Here is a 15,086-nt window from a genome sequence, read left to right as displayed (position 1 = left end):
TGGGGATAGGGTTGGGTAAGGTCTGGTTCTCGGGGCCTTTTACCACTGATATTGTGACTTTTGGTATTAGGGGAAGGGGAACGATTGGCTTAGAGCGGGGTTTGGGTATTGGGGTTGGCTTTGATGGGGGTAGGGACAAGACCGGAGGTAGCATTTCAGGGGCAAGGGAACTGACGTTAATTTCTGGAGCCGGGTAAATACCATCGTCATTCTCCTGAGGAGTACTCTCAGCAATATGAGGATAAGTTGCTTCCAGTTGTTTTAGGCTAAGGGTGGCCAGGGAGACTAAGGTCTTATCCATCTCGAGGAGATTATTCTCGATACGAGAGAGTCTGATTTCCAGAGGTGACAGTAATTGTTTTAATGTACCCCAGACTATCTTAAGAAAATCTTCGTCATCACCCCCCTTGTCTCTATCCCTCCCTGACTCACTTTGCCCTCCCTCTTTGGGTTGCTCATCATATGTGGGGAGAGGCCCTTGAATAGGGTCAAGGGCTACGTTAAGATTGCTGTGTTCCCTGTCCCCCCCTATTAGATGGTTATCCAAATTTGGCGCTTGTATGGTCTCCCCAGTGGTGGGTAGTGTTCGCCTATTATTAAAGAACTGCAACCTTGCAATTTTTGCTTTTTTGCGGGCATAAGCAGATCTTGCATTGTTTTTCTTTTTTAGGGTTGGGCCATCTTTGTTTTTATTTTTTGCTACTGGGGGAGAAAGGTCGGGGGGGTCAGGGCTATCCGACAAGACAATGGCAGTTCCAAGTCCAGTGGGTGCGATTCCCTCGAAAGTTTTGGGGGGCACAGTAGTGAAGGTGGGTATAGACTCTAATGGAAGGGAAAGAGGTGGGGAAGCCTGGTGAACATCGGCATGGATTATCAGTGAGGGAGGGCAAGGAGCATGTTGTGGAGAGGCAGCAGACGCGATTTTCCCTAGGGAAGATTTTTTAGAATTAGCAAAGGTCTGGGAAAGCCTACGTGCCGCATCAAGCTCAACTGACACCCTCTTCTGCATTTTAGTGATTTCAGCATCAATTGCTAGGTTAGTCTTGACAAGGAAATCATCCAATGTCCCGCTGGGCTTACTCAGCCCCATTGCAGTTTTACTGCGACTACCCCGTGTACTCATGATATATTTGAATTGCAGTACCCACAATGTACTTGCTGGTGGAAAAGGGACGAGTCAGATAACAAGAACCAAGGTGGGTGGGCCAGGCCAGTCCTCTATGTCCTCGAACGGCCTCAAACGGCCCGCTCTTTGCCCGGGCCCTTGCCCCGCGCGCGTCCCGCGTGCGCGTGGCTTTGGCAGATTATCAAGGGGAGTGACAGGAGGGGGCGGGAAGAGGACCAGCTGCGGCCGATCAGCGCCGCTCAGCAGGCTGGTCCTCGCAGTCCCGCCTCTGAGCTTGTGTGTTGCAAGGTGGTTGCAGTAGACGCGTTGGTGCTCCTATGCACAACAGGGGACCAAAAAGACCAGGACCCTGACACGGTCTTGAGCCTGCGAGCGGCTCCCGCGGAGCGGGGGCCGCGAGGCGGTGAGTTAGTTGCTGGAAAAGAACAGGCAACCGGGACAGCACTCCCAACACAGCCAAAGGACGAACCCAAGCAGCACAGTCTCCGTGGGGTTTTAAACAGGTGGAGGGGGCGGGAAGAGGACCAGCTGCGGCCGATCAGCGCCGCTCAGCAGGCTGGTCCTCGCAGTCCCGCCTCTGAGCTTGTGTGTTGCAAGGTGGTTGCAGTAGACGCGTTGGTGCTCCTATGCACAACAGGGGACCAAAAAGACCAGGACCCTGACACGGTCTTGAGCCTGCGAGTGGCTCCCGCGGAGCGGGGGCCGCGAGGCGGTGAGTTAGTTGCTGGAAAAGAACAGGCAACCGGGACAGCACTCCCAACACAGCCAAAGGACGAACCCAAGCAGCACAGTCTCCGTGGGGTTTTAAACAGGTGGAGGGGGCGGGAAGAGGACCAGCTGCGGCCGATCAGCGCCGCTCAGCAGGCTGGTCCTCGCAGTCCCGCCTCTGAGCTTGTGTGTTGCAAGGTGGTTGCAGTAGACGCGTTGGTGCTCCTATGCACAACAGGGGACCAAAAAGACCAGGACCCTGACACGGTCTTGAGCCTGCGAGTGGCTCCCGCAGAGCGGGGGCCGCGAGGCGGTGAGTTAGTTGCTGGAAAAGAACAGGCAACCGGGACAGCACTCCCAACACAGCCAAAGGACGAACCCAAGCAGCACAGTCTCCGTGGGGTTTTAAACAGGTGGAGGGGGCGGGAAGAGGACCAGCTGCGGCCGATCAGCGCCGCTCAGCAGGCTGGTCCTCGCAGTCCCGCCTCTGAGCTTGTGTGTTGCAAGGTGGTTGCAGTAGACGCGTTGGTGCTCCTATGCACAACAGGGGACCAAAAAGACCAGGACCCTGACACGGTCTTGAGCCTGCGAGCGGCACCCGCGGAGCGGGGGCCGCGAGGCGGTGAGTTAGTTGCTGGAAAAGAACAGGCAACCGGGACAGCACTCCCAACACAGCCAAAGGACGAAGCCAAGCAGCACAGTCTTCGTGGGGTTTTAAACAGGTGGAGGGGGCGGGAAGAGGACCAGCTGCGGCCGATCAGTGCCGCTCAGCAGGCTGGTCCTCGCAGTCCCGCCTCTGAGCTTGTGTGTTGCAAGGTGGTTGCAGTAGACGCGTTGGTGCTCCTATGCACAACAGGGGACCAAAAAGACCAGGACCCTGACACGGTCTTGAGCCTGCGAGCGGCTCCCGCGGAGCGGGGGCCGCGAGGCGGTGAGTTAGTTGCTGGAAAAGAACAGGCAACCGGGACAGCACTCCCAACACAGCCAAAGGACGAACCCCAAGGAGCCATTTGTTCATTGCCTGTCTGAGATTTAAATCTCCTAGGATCATCAAGTTTGCATACTTTATCACATTGGGCGCTAAAGCCAAATCTAGGGAATTAATTAATTTTTCTGTGTAGCACGGGGTTAGAAGGCAGTAAATTAAGGCCCCAGCAAAGGAGCTTTGTGTGGAGAAAGATATACAAAACCCCAAAGCCTCCGCACCTTTCAAATCCTCAAATTAAAGAGTAGAGCATAAAAGGTTGTATTTTAAAGCGATAACAAGTCCTCCTCCAGTTAATCCCTCTTGGTCCAGATGAACGCATGCATAGTTCTCAGAGAGTGCAAGTTCAATGTCTGGAGACAAGTCTTCTTTCATCCAGGTGAACCTTTGTTGTGAATGTCAAGAAAATGTTGTGGGCAGTGCTTAATTTGAGCTGGTGGTTGCCGGTGGGGCCCACCAGCACTCATTTTTGGGGACTGGCAGTTATTTTTTCTCCCTACACATTAACCTAGAGCAAGAGAGGAAAAGCACAAATTCAGGGAATATGTTGGAAATGTGGTTGTTGGTTGACTGAGGTGTACACCTTTGTCAAACAGCAACTACAATCCTAGTCAGGGTAAGTGTTGGGCAACCCTATATTAACCCTTGCTTACCCTCTGGTAGCTTGGCACAGAGCAGTCAAGCTTAACTTTGAGGCAGTGTGTAAACTATTTATGCAACACTTCAAAGAGTAAAACTGTGAAAACACCACGCAAAAAGATACCACACCAAGTTAGATAAATAGTTCTGATTTTAATAAATAGGACAAGAACACAATGATAAAAATCCAAGTAGGACTTGAGATATTGATTTTGAAAGATTCTAAGTGGAAATAGAGTCAAGAAACGTAAAGCGCTAGAATAAGATATCTGGTCGCGCCGCAATTGGACAAAGTCAAAAGTTCAGGCCGAGCGTGTGCCGGTAGAGAGACCCAGTTAGGCCAGCTGAACAAAAGTTCCTTAATACGAGGTTGCTTATAGTTGCCTGGGTTCAGATCAAGGATGCACTGCGCAGCAGAGGCGATGCGCCGACTCCACGATGTGGCGAGAAACCCTGATGCGATGACGGAGGTGTTGATGGGGCTTGTGATGCGAAGACCGGTGTCGAGGATGCGTTGTGCAGTTGAGGCGATGCATTGGCTCAGACGAGCTGGGAAGCTGCGATATAGAGTTTCTTTGTTGAGGCTGCTGTCGATGGGAATGCCAGGATCTTGCTCTGGGGTGTTATGAAGGTGATGCTTTGAGTCCGATCAGCGCAGTAGCGCCGATGCATTGGTGCTGATCCACGCAGTAGTGCCAATGCGTCCATTCTACAGAAAATGCGCCGGTTCCACTGGAACAACCATCTTAAGCCTACTTCCAAGGGTCTAGGACTGGGGTGGCACCACAGGCAGGGCAGACTCACAGATTGCAGGGTCCAGGTGTAGAAGCAGGGAGTTTGGAAGTCTTTTATGTCCATGAGACTTCAGATCAGGAGGCCAGGCAGCCAGCTCTTGGAGTCACTTTAGGTTCAAGTGATGCACGCCCAGTCCTTCTCAACCAGGCAGTGGAACAGGAGGCAGCAGAGCAGTACACAAAGCAAGGCAGGAGTCAAGCAAAGCAGCAGCCTAGCAGAGTGGCAGTCCTTCAGCAGCACAACAGTCCCTCTTTCTGGCAGAGTCTTCACAGGTCCAGAAATGTACTGAAGTAGTGGTATCAGCGGCCAGTTGGGCCTTTGAAGTATAAGTGAGGCTGGGTCCAGCTCTTCCCTCCCATCCTCCCAGGATGGTCCATCAAGTCACAGCTAACCTCACATTGTGTGTGGCTGTATATGGGGAATACACAGAGCCCAGTTATCACCCTCCCTAGACCAGTAATCAGAGACTGGCAGCAGGCACCAAATGGCTAAAGTAAGAAACTGCCAACTTTCTAAGTGACATTTTCAGAATTGCAATTTAAAACCATAACTTGTGCCTATAAAGTGATTTCAGATACCCCAAACTTGAAAAGAGTATCTCTTCCAGATTGGTAATTACACCTATAAGATGTAATAAGCTAATCCCAATGTTATCCTTTGGAGAGCTAGGCCTTGCAGTAGTGAAAAACGACTTTGGGAGTTTTTCACTACTAGGACTTTTAAAATTTAATAGGACATGTCCTGCCTTTTAAATACGTTGCGCCCTGCCATCTGTGTTCTTCATGGCCTACCTTGGGGTGACTTATATGTATTGAAAGGGAAGGTTTGGGCCTGGAAAGAGGTTTAGTTTGCCAGTACGACATGGCAGTGGAAACTGGACCCACAGGCTATGCAATGGCAGGCCTGAGCCATGGTTAGAGGGCAGTTTAATTGGGTGGCACAATATTTGCTGCAGCCCATTAGTAGCATTTTATTTACAGACCTTGGGCACAGGTAGTTCACTTTGCTAGGTATTTAGAAGTAATTTAAATATGCCAATTGGGGATGAACCAATATTACCATGTTTTAGGAAGGGAGTACATGCACGTTAGCACTGGTTAGTTGTGGTAAAATGCTCTGAGTCCTAAGGTCAGCAAAAACGAGGTCAAAAAAAGTGGAGGAGGAAGGCAAAAAGTGTAGGGGTGACCCCGCAGAAAGGGCCATTTTTCAACCGGAAAGAAGGATGAAGAGAGAGACTGAAAACCGTGAGAAAGTAGGAGTGAGATAAAGGAGCAGAGAGTGTCTGATAGTAGATTGAAGAAACATAAGGTGGATTCAAGACTACACAACCTCTGTATTCGTCACACCTACATTTAAAAAAAAAAAAAGTTATAATTTTCATAACAACAAAAAAACATTGTTCTGATTTTACATGCAATGGATGCTCATATGTGCGGTACATTTATATACATTGTGCCCCTGCAGCTAACGCTAGTCTCAAATTTAGATATACAGCCTTACCAGATATTTTCTGTTTTGATGGTTTAGTATAAGTTCTTCTTCTATTTCCGCTTTGGTGGGGCTTCCATCCTCGCCCACCCCCCATCGTCCCCACATTCAGTTATGTGTTACGCATTCACGTGTGTTGTCGATATATCGCCCTGTTCTTGAGACTGGGGGTGTTGGGTGGCCGCCATCTCCAGGAGATACTGTCTCAGTTGTTGCCACATGTCTTGTGGCCTGGATGTTATCGGTTGTAAGTCACTTTTGGTGTTACAGTGAATTAAACTGTTGGGCCATGCTTTTTGTGTAGGGATCTGTCTACTTCCCCAGTGTACTGCAATCACCAGCTTTGCAAGTAGGAGGGCGATCGCTGCGAACCACCGTATGGTTTTAGGGATTTCATTCACATGCATCATTTGCGACAAAAACATAAATATCTCCTACCAGTAGTGTTTGATCTTGGTACACAGTGCGTTGCTTTTGGGGCATGCTGGTGCAGGACTCGGGTCTATCTTGTATAGTTTGTCCGATGGCAACCTACATTTAATAAGACTAACCACGGGCTTCTGATTAGAGCCTTGGGCACCAGCACCTATTTTTTCCAAAAATTAATCACTGATTGTGGGTGCTATCGCAAAACTAGGACAGTGAAATTGACCACTAGTATGCAGTCGTATACCAGCTGCCAGTTTCTTTTAACCAGCTTGTCTTCCCTTGGCCAGATTAGCAGGAGTTTATTTCCTCACATTCACTGTGACATGCTTTATATCACACACTCCTCCAGGTGTATTTTGTAATGTCCTGTGACAGATTTTTCCTTGAATAATGCCAGAAAGTTAGACCCAGTCACCCACCTTTCAGAAGCAGGGGAAAAACCATTGATCAGCTATTTTGTTATGCTAGATCTAATGCTCCAGAGTCCTTGCGTTGATGAGATTTGTTTAACAAGCATTTGCAATGCAACACGTCTCGCATTTACACGAGTTTACGCTATTGGCATTGTAAATGACAATTCCTTTTATTTATGTTTTCGTTTTTGAAACATAAATAAAACGCATTGTCATTTACAATGCCAATAGCTTAAACTCGCGTAAATACGAGACCTATTGCATTGCAAATGCTTGTTAGTCAACCTGCACCTTGGCCAAATAAAGAATTTCTTCTACCCATTCATCAACTGTATGATAAAAACCCGCTAATTCTTAGTCTTTCCTCAGCCTAAAGCTATCTCCCTGTGGCCATTCAACGACAGTCCTGACCATGTGATGCTATTGAACAGGATGGCTGGATGGACAGCTGGACGGACGGATGGATTCGATGGATCGAAGGGCTATAAAGAGTGTATGTATGGATGATGCTACTGAAGACGATGGATGGATGGTCTATGAAGAGCGTATGTATGAATGATGCTACTGAACATGATAGATGGATGAATGGATGGATGGATAAAAGGAGCAGATGATATAAGAGGGTAGAGATTTGTTGACAAAGTGGCAGATGCTAGAGAGAAAGAGAACAAAGGAGGGAAGCAGACAGCTGGTTGCAGAGACCGGTGGTCGGAGAGTGTAGTACACTAAGGGACAAATTAATGAATAGTCAGATGGGTGGATGTGGGGACAAGGAGGTGTGTGTGTGTGTGTGTGTGTGTGTGTGTGTGTAACTAATCATCCTGCGTCAAGTGAAAGATGTGTAACTTAGAGGAGCCAGGGGTGTCTGGCACCACTGCTCCAACCCCAAAGCCAGGTGTCTGGCGAGCGTGCCCTGAGCGTGTCCACGCCGCATAAGACGCCCGCAGTAAAACAGACCAGAGTAAGCACGAAGCACATGCAGGGCAATTCTCTTTCTCGCTCTTTCTCGCTCTTTCTCGCTCTTTCTCGCTCTTTCTCTCTCTTTCTCTCTCTTTCTCTCTCTTTCTCTCTCTTTCTCTCTCTTTCTCTCTCTTTCTCTCTCTTTCTCTCTCTTTCTCTCTCTTTCTCTCTCTTTCTCTCTCTTTCTCTCTCTTTCTCTTTCTTTCTCTCTTTCTTTCTCTCTTTCTTTCTCTCTCTCTCTCCCCATTCCCTCCCTTAGGAGATGTAATGTACAAATACTAGCTCCTCCCCAACTCGCGCACTGAGGCAAAACATTAATTACTGTATCGATAGCGAACATGTTGGGGAAGTCATGTTTTTGAATGCCAAATCGAATATGCGCAAGTATCGATTCGCGGACCGTAGGATTATGTGCGTTTGCCGAACACCCCTCAAGTCTGTGAGCTGCCCTTGGGAAGGTCTTTATCTTTGACAAATGTTGGTAGGTCTCAGTTTAAAGTAGCAGGATTAAGCTGAAACCATGGGGGTTGATGTCTACATGTATATGAGGCAACACATTTCCAAGACTCTGTTTCATTCTTCAAATTTTAAGAACACTTCAATCAAAAACAAGAACAAAAGAAGCGTGAGCAAAAAGGAGACGGAAAGGGCGGCGTGAGTGGCCGGGACGTGTGGGCGAGGAGAGAAGCACGCGCGCTTGGAAGAGCAGTCTGCTCTTTTTCGAAGCACATACTCGTGCTTGTGGCGTGCCCTTGCGCTCTACCTCAAGGTGTATGCCGCCACAAGCATGAGTGTGTGCTTCAAAAAAGGCAGAACGACGGCTAAAGGTCTCCTAAGCAGCGCATGTGCGCTGCATAGGTGAGACCTAAAAACCTACTGTGAACCTCATTTTGTGAAGATGCTCATATCTAGGTTATAGCCTTTTTTAGGTCACATTTTAATATTAGCTGGTCATGTGAGGCACTAGGTCACAAGGGATCATATCCCATGTGTTCCTTGGTCCTGCTTGAAGAGTTACGTTTTTTGTTATCTTTCTGCTATTTGATCTCTTTCCTCTGCCTACTGGTGTGCACTTTTATTGTTTTTATGGCCTTGTGGTGCATTTAAATACAGCCCCCAAATACAGAATTCTCTTGTCTATGAATTGTAAATCTAGCCCTACAAAGGTTCTGGGTTGTTCCTGTTTCTTGGAGAGGAAGAGTTTCTCCATTTCCTTTTTCCATTAATATTTTTGATGCAGCATTTTAAAATTCCCTGGCCTTGCACATGTCTTTGCTCACTGGCTGTCAGTTTTCCTTTCATTCTTTTTAAGTCAATATTGTTGTAGCAACAATGTCTCCTTTATGTAGGATTTCTTGTATCCAGTGTTCTTGTGAGTGTGCCACTTGAGAAATTAGATAAAGCTGATGAGCTATGGCCATTTTCAGTTTCTAAATGAAAAGTGTGGCAAACTTTAGCGCTATCCCAGGAGCCTTCTTAATGTGCTTATAATCTAGCACGAAAAATACGAGTGACTACTGTAACACATCATTTTGTAGGTTGTCAGGTCCTGGAATTTGTAGTCTTCTTCACAGTAGTTTGAGGTTGAGCGGACTGCTATGGAGAAACATACAATTTCTTGACACTGACCATCGCCTACTTGCAGAAAATGCACTAATTTCCGCGGAAACATGTTAACCAGTGAATAATAGGAAGAGCTGCTAATGGCAATCTTCAGTCATTGTTTTTAATGTTTGCTAGAGTGAGAACCCAAGTGTAATTTTGGTTAGGATGCAGGAGGTGTCTCTTGGAGTAATGTAGATGAACGCACACTGCACAATCTAGAGGACACACTGGTTGGTTATTACATGGAGTGGATTGTGGAATAGTTATGATTAAGTATACCCTTGACCATTCTGACTCCATATTCTACTTTGCATCCTTTGTATCACCCCACATTTAATGGCTATCAAGTCCTACAAAGAGCATGTTCAGTGATTAGGATTCCACACATTGTGCTTAAGGTCCCAACGTCCTATGATAATATATGTTACTCCATTCACTCGCATCTCTCATTCCAGATAGGGGGCTAATTCGATATGGCTAGAGGTGGAGAGAGGCACACACTTCTATTAGTAACGTTGACTTGGGAAGGTGCACAGCTGTCTCTTTGAATTTCCTCCTCAAGCCTCCTTTTTGTTTGGGCCTTTTCAATGTTCTAACCGTTACTGTATGAAATGTAATCCATTGCGGGAAAGTAAAACATTTCTAGTGGGCTTCAAAGATTTATCCTTGAAGAAATGTTGAAAAATACTTCCTAGCTAAATGTATTATTTTATCGTAATAAGTATCTATAATGTATACCCTGTAATCCATTGCAGGAAAGTAAAACATTTCTAGTAGGCTTCAAAGAATTATCCTTGAAGAAATGTTGAAAAATACTTCCTAGTCAAATGTATTATTTTATTATAATAAGTATCTATAATGTATACCCTTGTGGCAAGTTTGACAGGGAAGGCATTCCTTCACCATGCCAATCAGTCCACAAGCACTCAAGGATTTTTACTGTCATGAGACATCTTCCTTTGTCTTCACACTCGCTAGAAGATTCTGTTCCGCCATTGTCTTTTCTAAACTTCCCATCCCCTCGCAGGATATTACTGAAAAAGTATTTAATACTTTCACTACCTGGGACCTCTTCCTTATCTTGGTTTTTATCACATGCATTTTCTCTCACATGGCACATTCTCTTGTGCAAATGAAGAAATCAACTTACATTAGGGCAAGGATGTGATAGGAGCCCACCTCATATGCATATCCTATAAGTCTTTGATAATTCCCAGGATTGGAGAACCAATTCTTCTGTCCATGTTCTGTTCCTTAAATAATGAATCTAATTTTCCTTTGTTCCTAATAGAATTCATACCCTTCATGTTGTGCGTCATATTTTTAAGAAGGAGCAAGACCATTAGGGTGGGTGTCTGATAATCCTAAGGCTTTGGATCTTCTCTGCAGCCATCCAGATTTCCCATCTCTAGATCAAAGGTCTGGTTCATACGTTCAGGTCCCATCGATAACCAGCAAGACCAAATTTCTGGGAGAACTGCGCCTTATGGGCCATGGTCAGACGGATTTGACTATAATATCACCTTTCTGTGATTGCACATGCAAGATAAAAAGTAGTTCAAGGCTTCTGCGAGTGCAACTAAGTAATCACAAAATGTGTTGATAAGCAAGGGCCCAAGCCTTTCATTCTCATTGTGTGATGCCTGGAAATACATACTTCTGCTTCCCCCCGACCCCTTGGCTTTGGCCTTTAGATATAAGGCTTTCATAAAAGCTGAATGATACCCAGTGCACAAACTGCTGACTAAAGATCATGCCAATCGATTTGATTGACAGATTAACGTACCCTGGTTGTTGGTAGGAGATTAGCTGACTGAGTTTTCTTCACTTTGGCGGAGCCAGTTGTGTTCTTTAGTACACACACATAGGATAAAGAAGTCTGTTCATGTCTCACGTTCGGTTATTAGCATTCATGTAGCAAGCAGTCTTCTGTTGGTATGGCCTTTTATGGATGTAGTCTTTTTGGGAGAGTGTTTCTACACGGTCAAAGGTTTCCATTGCTGACTATATGCATAACTGTAAATTTGTTGCCTTCTTTGTTTCCAGGTTAACGAGTGGTCACTTAAGATACGAAAAGAAATGAGAGTAATTGACAGACAGATAAGAGGTGAGATATTTCAATTTTTTTCTGGTTGGAACATCTGCAATAAATTGAAACACTTTAATTGAACAATATTGATTCTCTGCTTTTAATTTAACTAAATAAAAACATTCTTGCTGTAAGTTGAATCTTAATTCTCACCGCCATACCCGGCGACTCCATGTTTTCAAGTATAGCTCGCAAAATGAATATCAAATTTACAACTTTTTGGAATTCCTGCCTGAATGCTTTCTCACACTTTATTATGCTAAATGTTCTCTGGGATTTGAGCAATGAAGAAGCAACAAGAAAAATCAAACAATTTTAGCCTTCAAAGTTAGGCTAAACATTTATCCATAATAGGCAGACATTGTGAATTGTCTCTTTTTGAGGGGAGCTACTTGTTATAAAGCAGAAGCGCTCTCCAAAGAAGACATTTTTAGCTGTAACATCTCAAGGATAATGTACATTGAGTGTGGCCCAGATTGGAGTAAACAAGATCCAGTCGGGGGTGGTGGCATCTAGTTGGAACAATACAAATAGCTACATTTGTAGAAATAAATAGAATTATCACATGTATACTTTTCTTTCAATAAATGTTGAATAGGCCATTTAAGGGTAAGGACATTGTGATAAAATTGTTGATATTGTATTCCAACAATATATAGTCAAACCCTGAACCATGTACTGGGATAGGAACTCAGTTCAACGACTTTGCAGACTGAACTCAAATATATGCTGTTGCTTTACCTTGAATATTTTACTGTGACAAAATGTATACTGGGGCGTACTGTTAGATGACTATAAAAATATGCTTTAACTGGGTACAACTGTGATATAAAATGCACAAAGCAACTGCGTGTTCTGTACTGTGATTTAAAAGCAACCAGCAGCCGTGCAGACAATACTGCACTGCAATATAAAAGGCACACCTCTAATTATTAACCCATTCTATACAACATATGAAATGCCATCTTAAATTTACTCCACTGTTTTGTATTGTATGCCGTACAATGCACAAAATGATACAAAATGCACACAACAGCTGGTGCACACTTTCATACTGTGGTATATAGTGTATGCAAGACCAGTGTATGCTGCACTTTGATGCCTTTTACTACTACATTTGCCTTATCATTCTATTGTAACTTTTTGTTTTTACTAGATATTCAAAGGGAAGAGGAAAAAGTAAAGCGGTCAATCAAGGAAGCAGCAAAAAAGGGCCAAAGAGATGTCTGTGTTGTTCTTGCAAAAGAAATGATTAGATCAAAGAAGGCTGTGAGCAAATTATATGCGTCCAAAGCGCACATGAACTCAGCCCTCATGGGCATGAAGAATCAATTGGGTAAGGTTGCCATGATTATTTCTTACCTCTAAGAAATGTCAACATAAAGGTCTTGAGTCTAAATTAGTCTTTATAAGTCGTTCCACATTTATGGATAAGGCTATTGGGAGATAAATCTATATGTACTAACTTTTGATGTTTGGTTTTAAGGATTTGATCCTCGAACCACCATGGCTGCAATGTACAACCATGTTGATGGTCACCAATTGGTGCAAGTCTACCCAGCTTGCTCTTAATCCTCCACCTTTCCCCCCCACCATCAACATTAAAAAGACACTACTGGTAGTCGGAGATGCTTTCAGGATCACAGGCTAGGAGCCTCAACCTTCTAGTTCTCTAGGACTTCTCAATTGCCTTCCATACTGTAGTCCACATGCCTTTTTAACTGACCTCTCCACTGTATGTGTATCTCTAGGTCAGTAGTATGGTGGTTTCCCATGCGGCATTGTTTTGGCATTTGTTTGGGCAGTGTTAGGCTGCTGAACAGTACTGTGTGACTATGGCCATTTACCAATAGTGTCCCATGGACAAAATACTGGTTCACTCAAAACTGGATAGCCCGGGTACTTCCTTTAGGCACTTCACTATCCCATGGTAGCGAAGGGGAACAATCAATGGTTACTCCAGGAAATGAAGGGGTTAGATATTCTGATTCACTATAATACAATAAACAACATTGACCATCTTCAATGTTCATTAAGTGCTTCACTGTACAAGAAGAAAAGATCTTTAATTAGTTGCTAAGTAGGGGGAGGAGCCTAGCCGGCAACAGAGATGGCCGCCTGAGCCCTCGGCTCCGCCGACTCGTCCGCTTCCCTCCCGTACCGCTTCCTCTCCTGATTGCTGAATCGTGCTTGTTGTGCGGTAACGGGTAGGGGAGGCGACGCTGCATCCGATGGTGGGCTCCCCGTCGTCCCTCCTGCACCGGGGGTGAAGAAATGCCCTGAATTCCCGCTGACGCCTACGCAGTGGGTCCGGTCCTTTGTTCTCGGCGGCGTCCGGCTGGAGGGCAACAACAGCGGCCATTACAGGAGAATCCAAAACCGCCGGCGAGACGCGGTGGGCCACCGAGATTCCCAGAAGTAGCGCAACAGTTTCTTTTGGAGCCTCGCCGCTGCGCTGCTTTACCACCACCGATGCAACAAATGTATCCCCCCTGTTGGAAGTTCCCCTTTGATCTCTCGCTACGAAGTGTACGGGAAGGGGCCATCTTTATTGAGTGATCGGCGCTTATACACGGTGCCTGGTTGGACCGTCCCTGTGCTGTCCCTGTGCGTGGCGCTGGGCTGGGGGTTACTGCCCTGTCCCTGTGGTTTGGCGCTGCCTCTCTGGGAGCTGACCTCCTAAACGACGCCGGGACATGTCCGCTAAAGACTGGGCTCGAGGGTCGCCGCACGCTTGCGGATTCCGGGAACAGGGAGCTGGCATCTCATCCTCTCACGCTATGCCCGTGAGTATCGGCGACGTCCTGGAAGCTTTGGCTGCTATGCGAGCCGCTTTCTGTTCCAACGCCCGTGACCTGGAGCGCCGGCTAGACGACGCCGTGCCCGTTCTCTCCTTGGCTGACCGGACGGGCGGCTGTGCGCGGAGCGGATCGCCGAGCCCAGGACTCGGCAGTCGTGTGCAGCCTCTCCGGGGAGACGTAGAGGAACTGATTGTGAGTGAACTTACCATCACCGCCGCTCGGACTGTCGCACCTATGGAGGACACAGTGCATTCTATCTTTGGACGGAACCTAGAGGTTCGCCGTCGGATGCCAGGACTACCACCGCCAGCGGGTATTGCTGACAAGATCGCTCTGCTTACTCTGCACATGTTGCCCGGGAGTGAGTTGCCCACTTTTGGTGGACTATCACTGTATGCCTACCCGTACTGCACTCTTGGGGATAACACTGTCCTGCTTTGGATGGCGATTACTGGCTGTTGCCATCTCTCTGGGTGTTCGCATCGGCTGCTCTTCCTACTCTGCGGGACTACGCCGCAACTGCATTATGCTGGCGCACTGGCACGTAGGGGTCAGGGTTGAGTTTGTCTTTTTCTTGCCCTGATACCGGTAACTACATTCCTGGGACTGTGCTGGACTGACGAGAACGCTGGACTTTGGGTATGGTTTGCATGGGGGCCCGGGAGGTGATGGCCGGATACACGTCTGTTGATTTTTCTTTTGTTCTCTTGGGTTGGCCCTCCTCCGTTGATAAATGTTTTGCACCGTTCTTGTGGGTAGGGCAGCCGGGGAACTAGTTTTCTCTGAGTGACCGGGACATGTATCGGTGGTGCTAGAAGACTGTTGCGGGGGCTTACGCTTATCAATCATGGCTTGAAGATTCCTTGTGGATATTTTGGATGTTTCGGTTGGGTGTTGCTGCCTTACTTACCCTGCGCGCTGCTGCTGTGACCCCAGTTCTCTCGTCATACCGGGCATGTTATTACTATTGGGTGTTAGACTACTGTTGCTATTATGGGTGCGAGATGGCGGAGCTGGGGGACGAATAGTGGGCTCCTCCCCACCTTTC

The 15,086-nt window shown here is 46.6% G+C and overlaps 1 protein-coding gene across 1 annotated transcript in view; it reads left to right on the top strand.

The window, feature by feature from the left end:
• Window positions 1-15,086, top strand: part of CHMP3 (charged multivesicular body protein 3) — a 107,788-nt gene that overhangs the window by 15,616 nt on the left and 77,086 nt on the right. Inside the window, exons 2-3 of the mRNA XM_085642630.1 lie at window positions 11,195-11,255; window positions 12,394-12,573. Coding sequence (XP_085498756.1) covers window positions 11,195-11,255; window positions 12,394-12,573 — 241 coding nt within the window. The remainder of the gene's footprint in view (window positions 1-11,194; window positions 11,256-12,393; window positions 12,574-15,086) is intronic.

Source organism: Triturus cristatus, chromosome 2_2 (assembly GCF_964204655.1).
Source record: "Triturus cristatus chromosome 2_2, aTriCri1.1, whole genome shotgun sequence".
NCBI lineage: Eukaryota > Metazoa > Chordata > Amphibia > Caudata > Salamandridae > Triturus > Triturus cristatus.
Note: the sequence above shows the minus strand (reverse complement) of the source record. Positions and strands in the feature narration are given on the sequence as shown.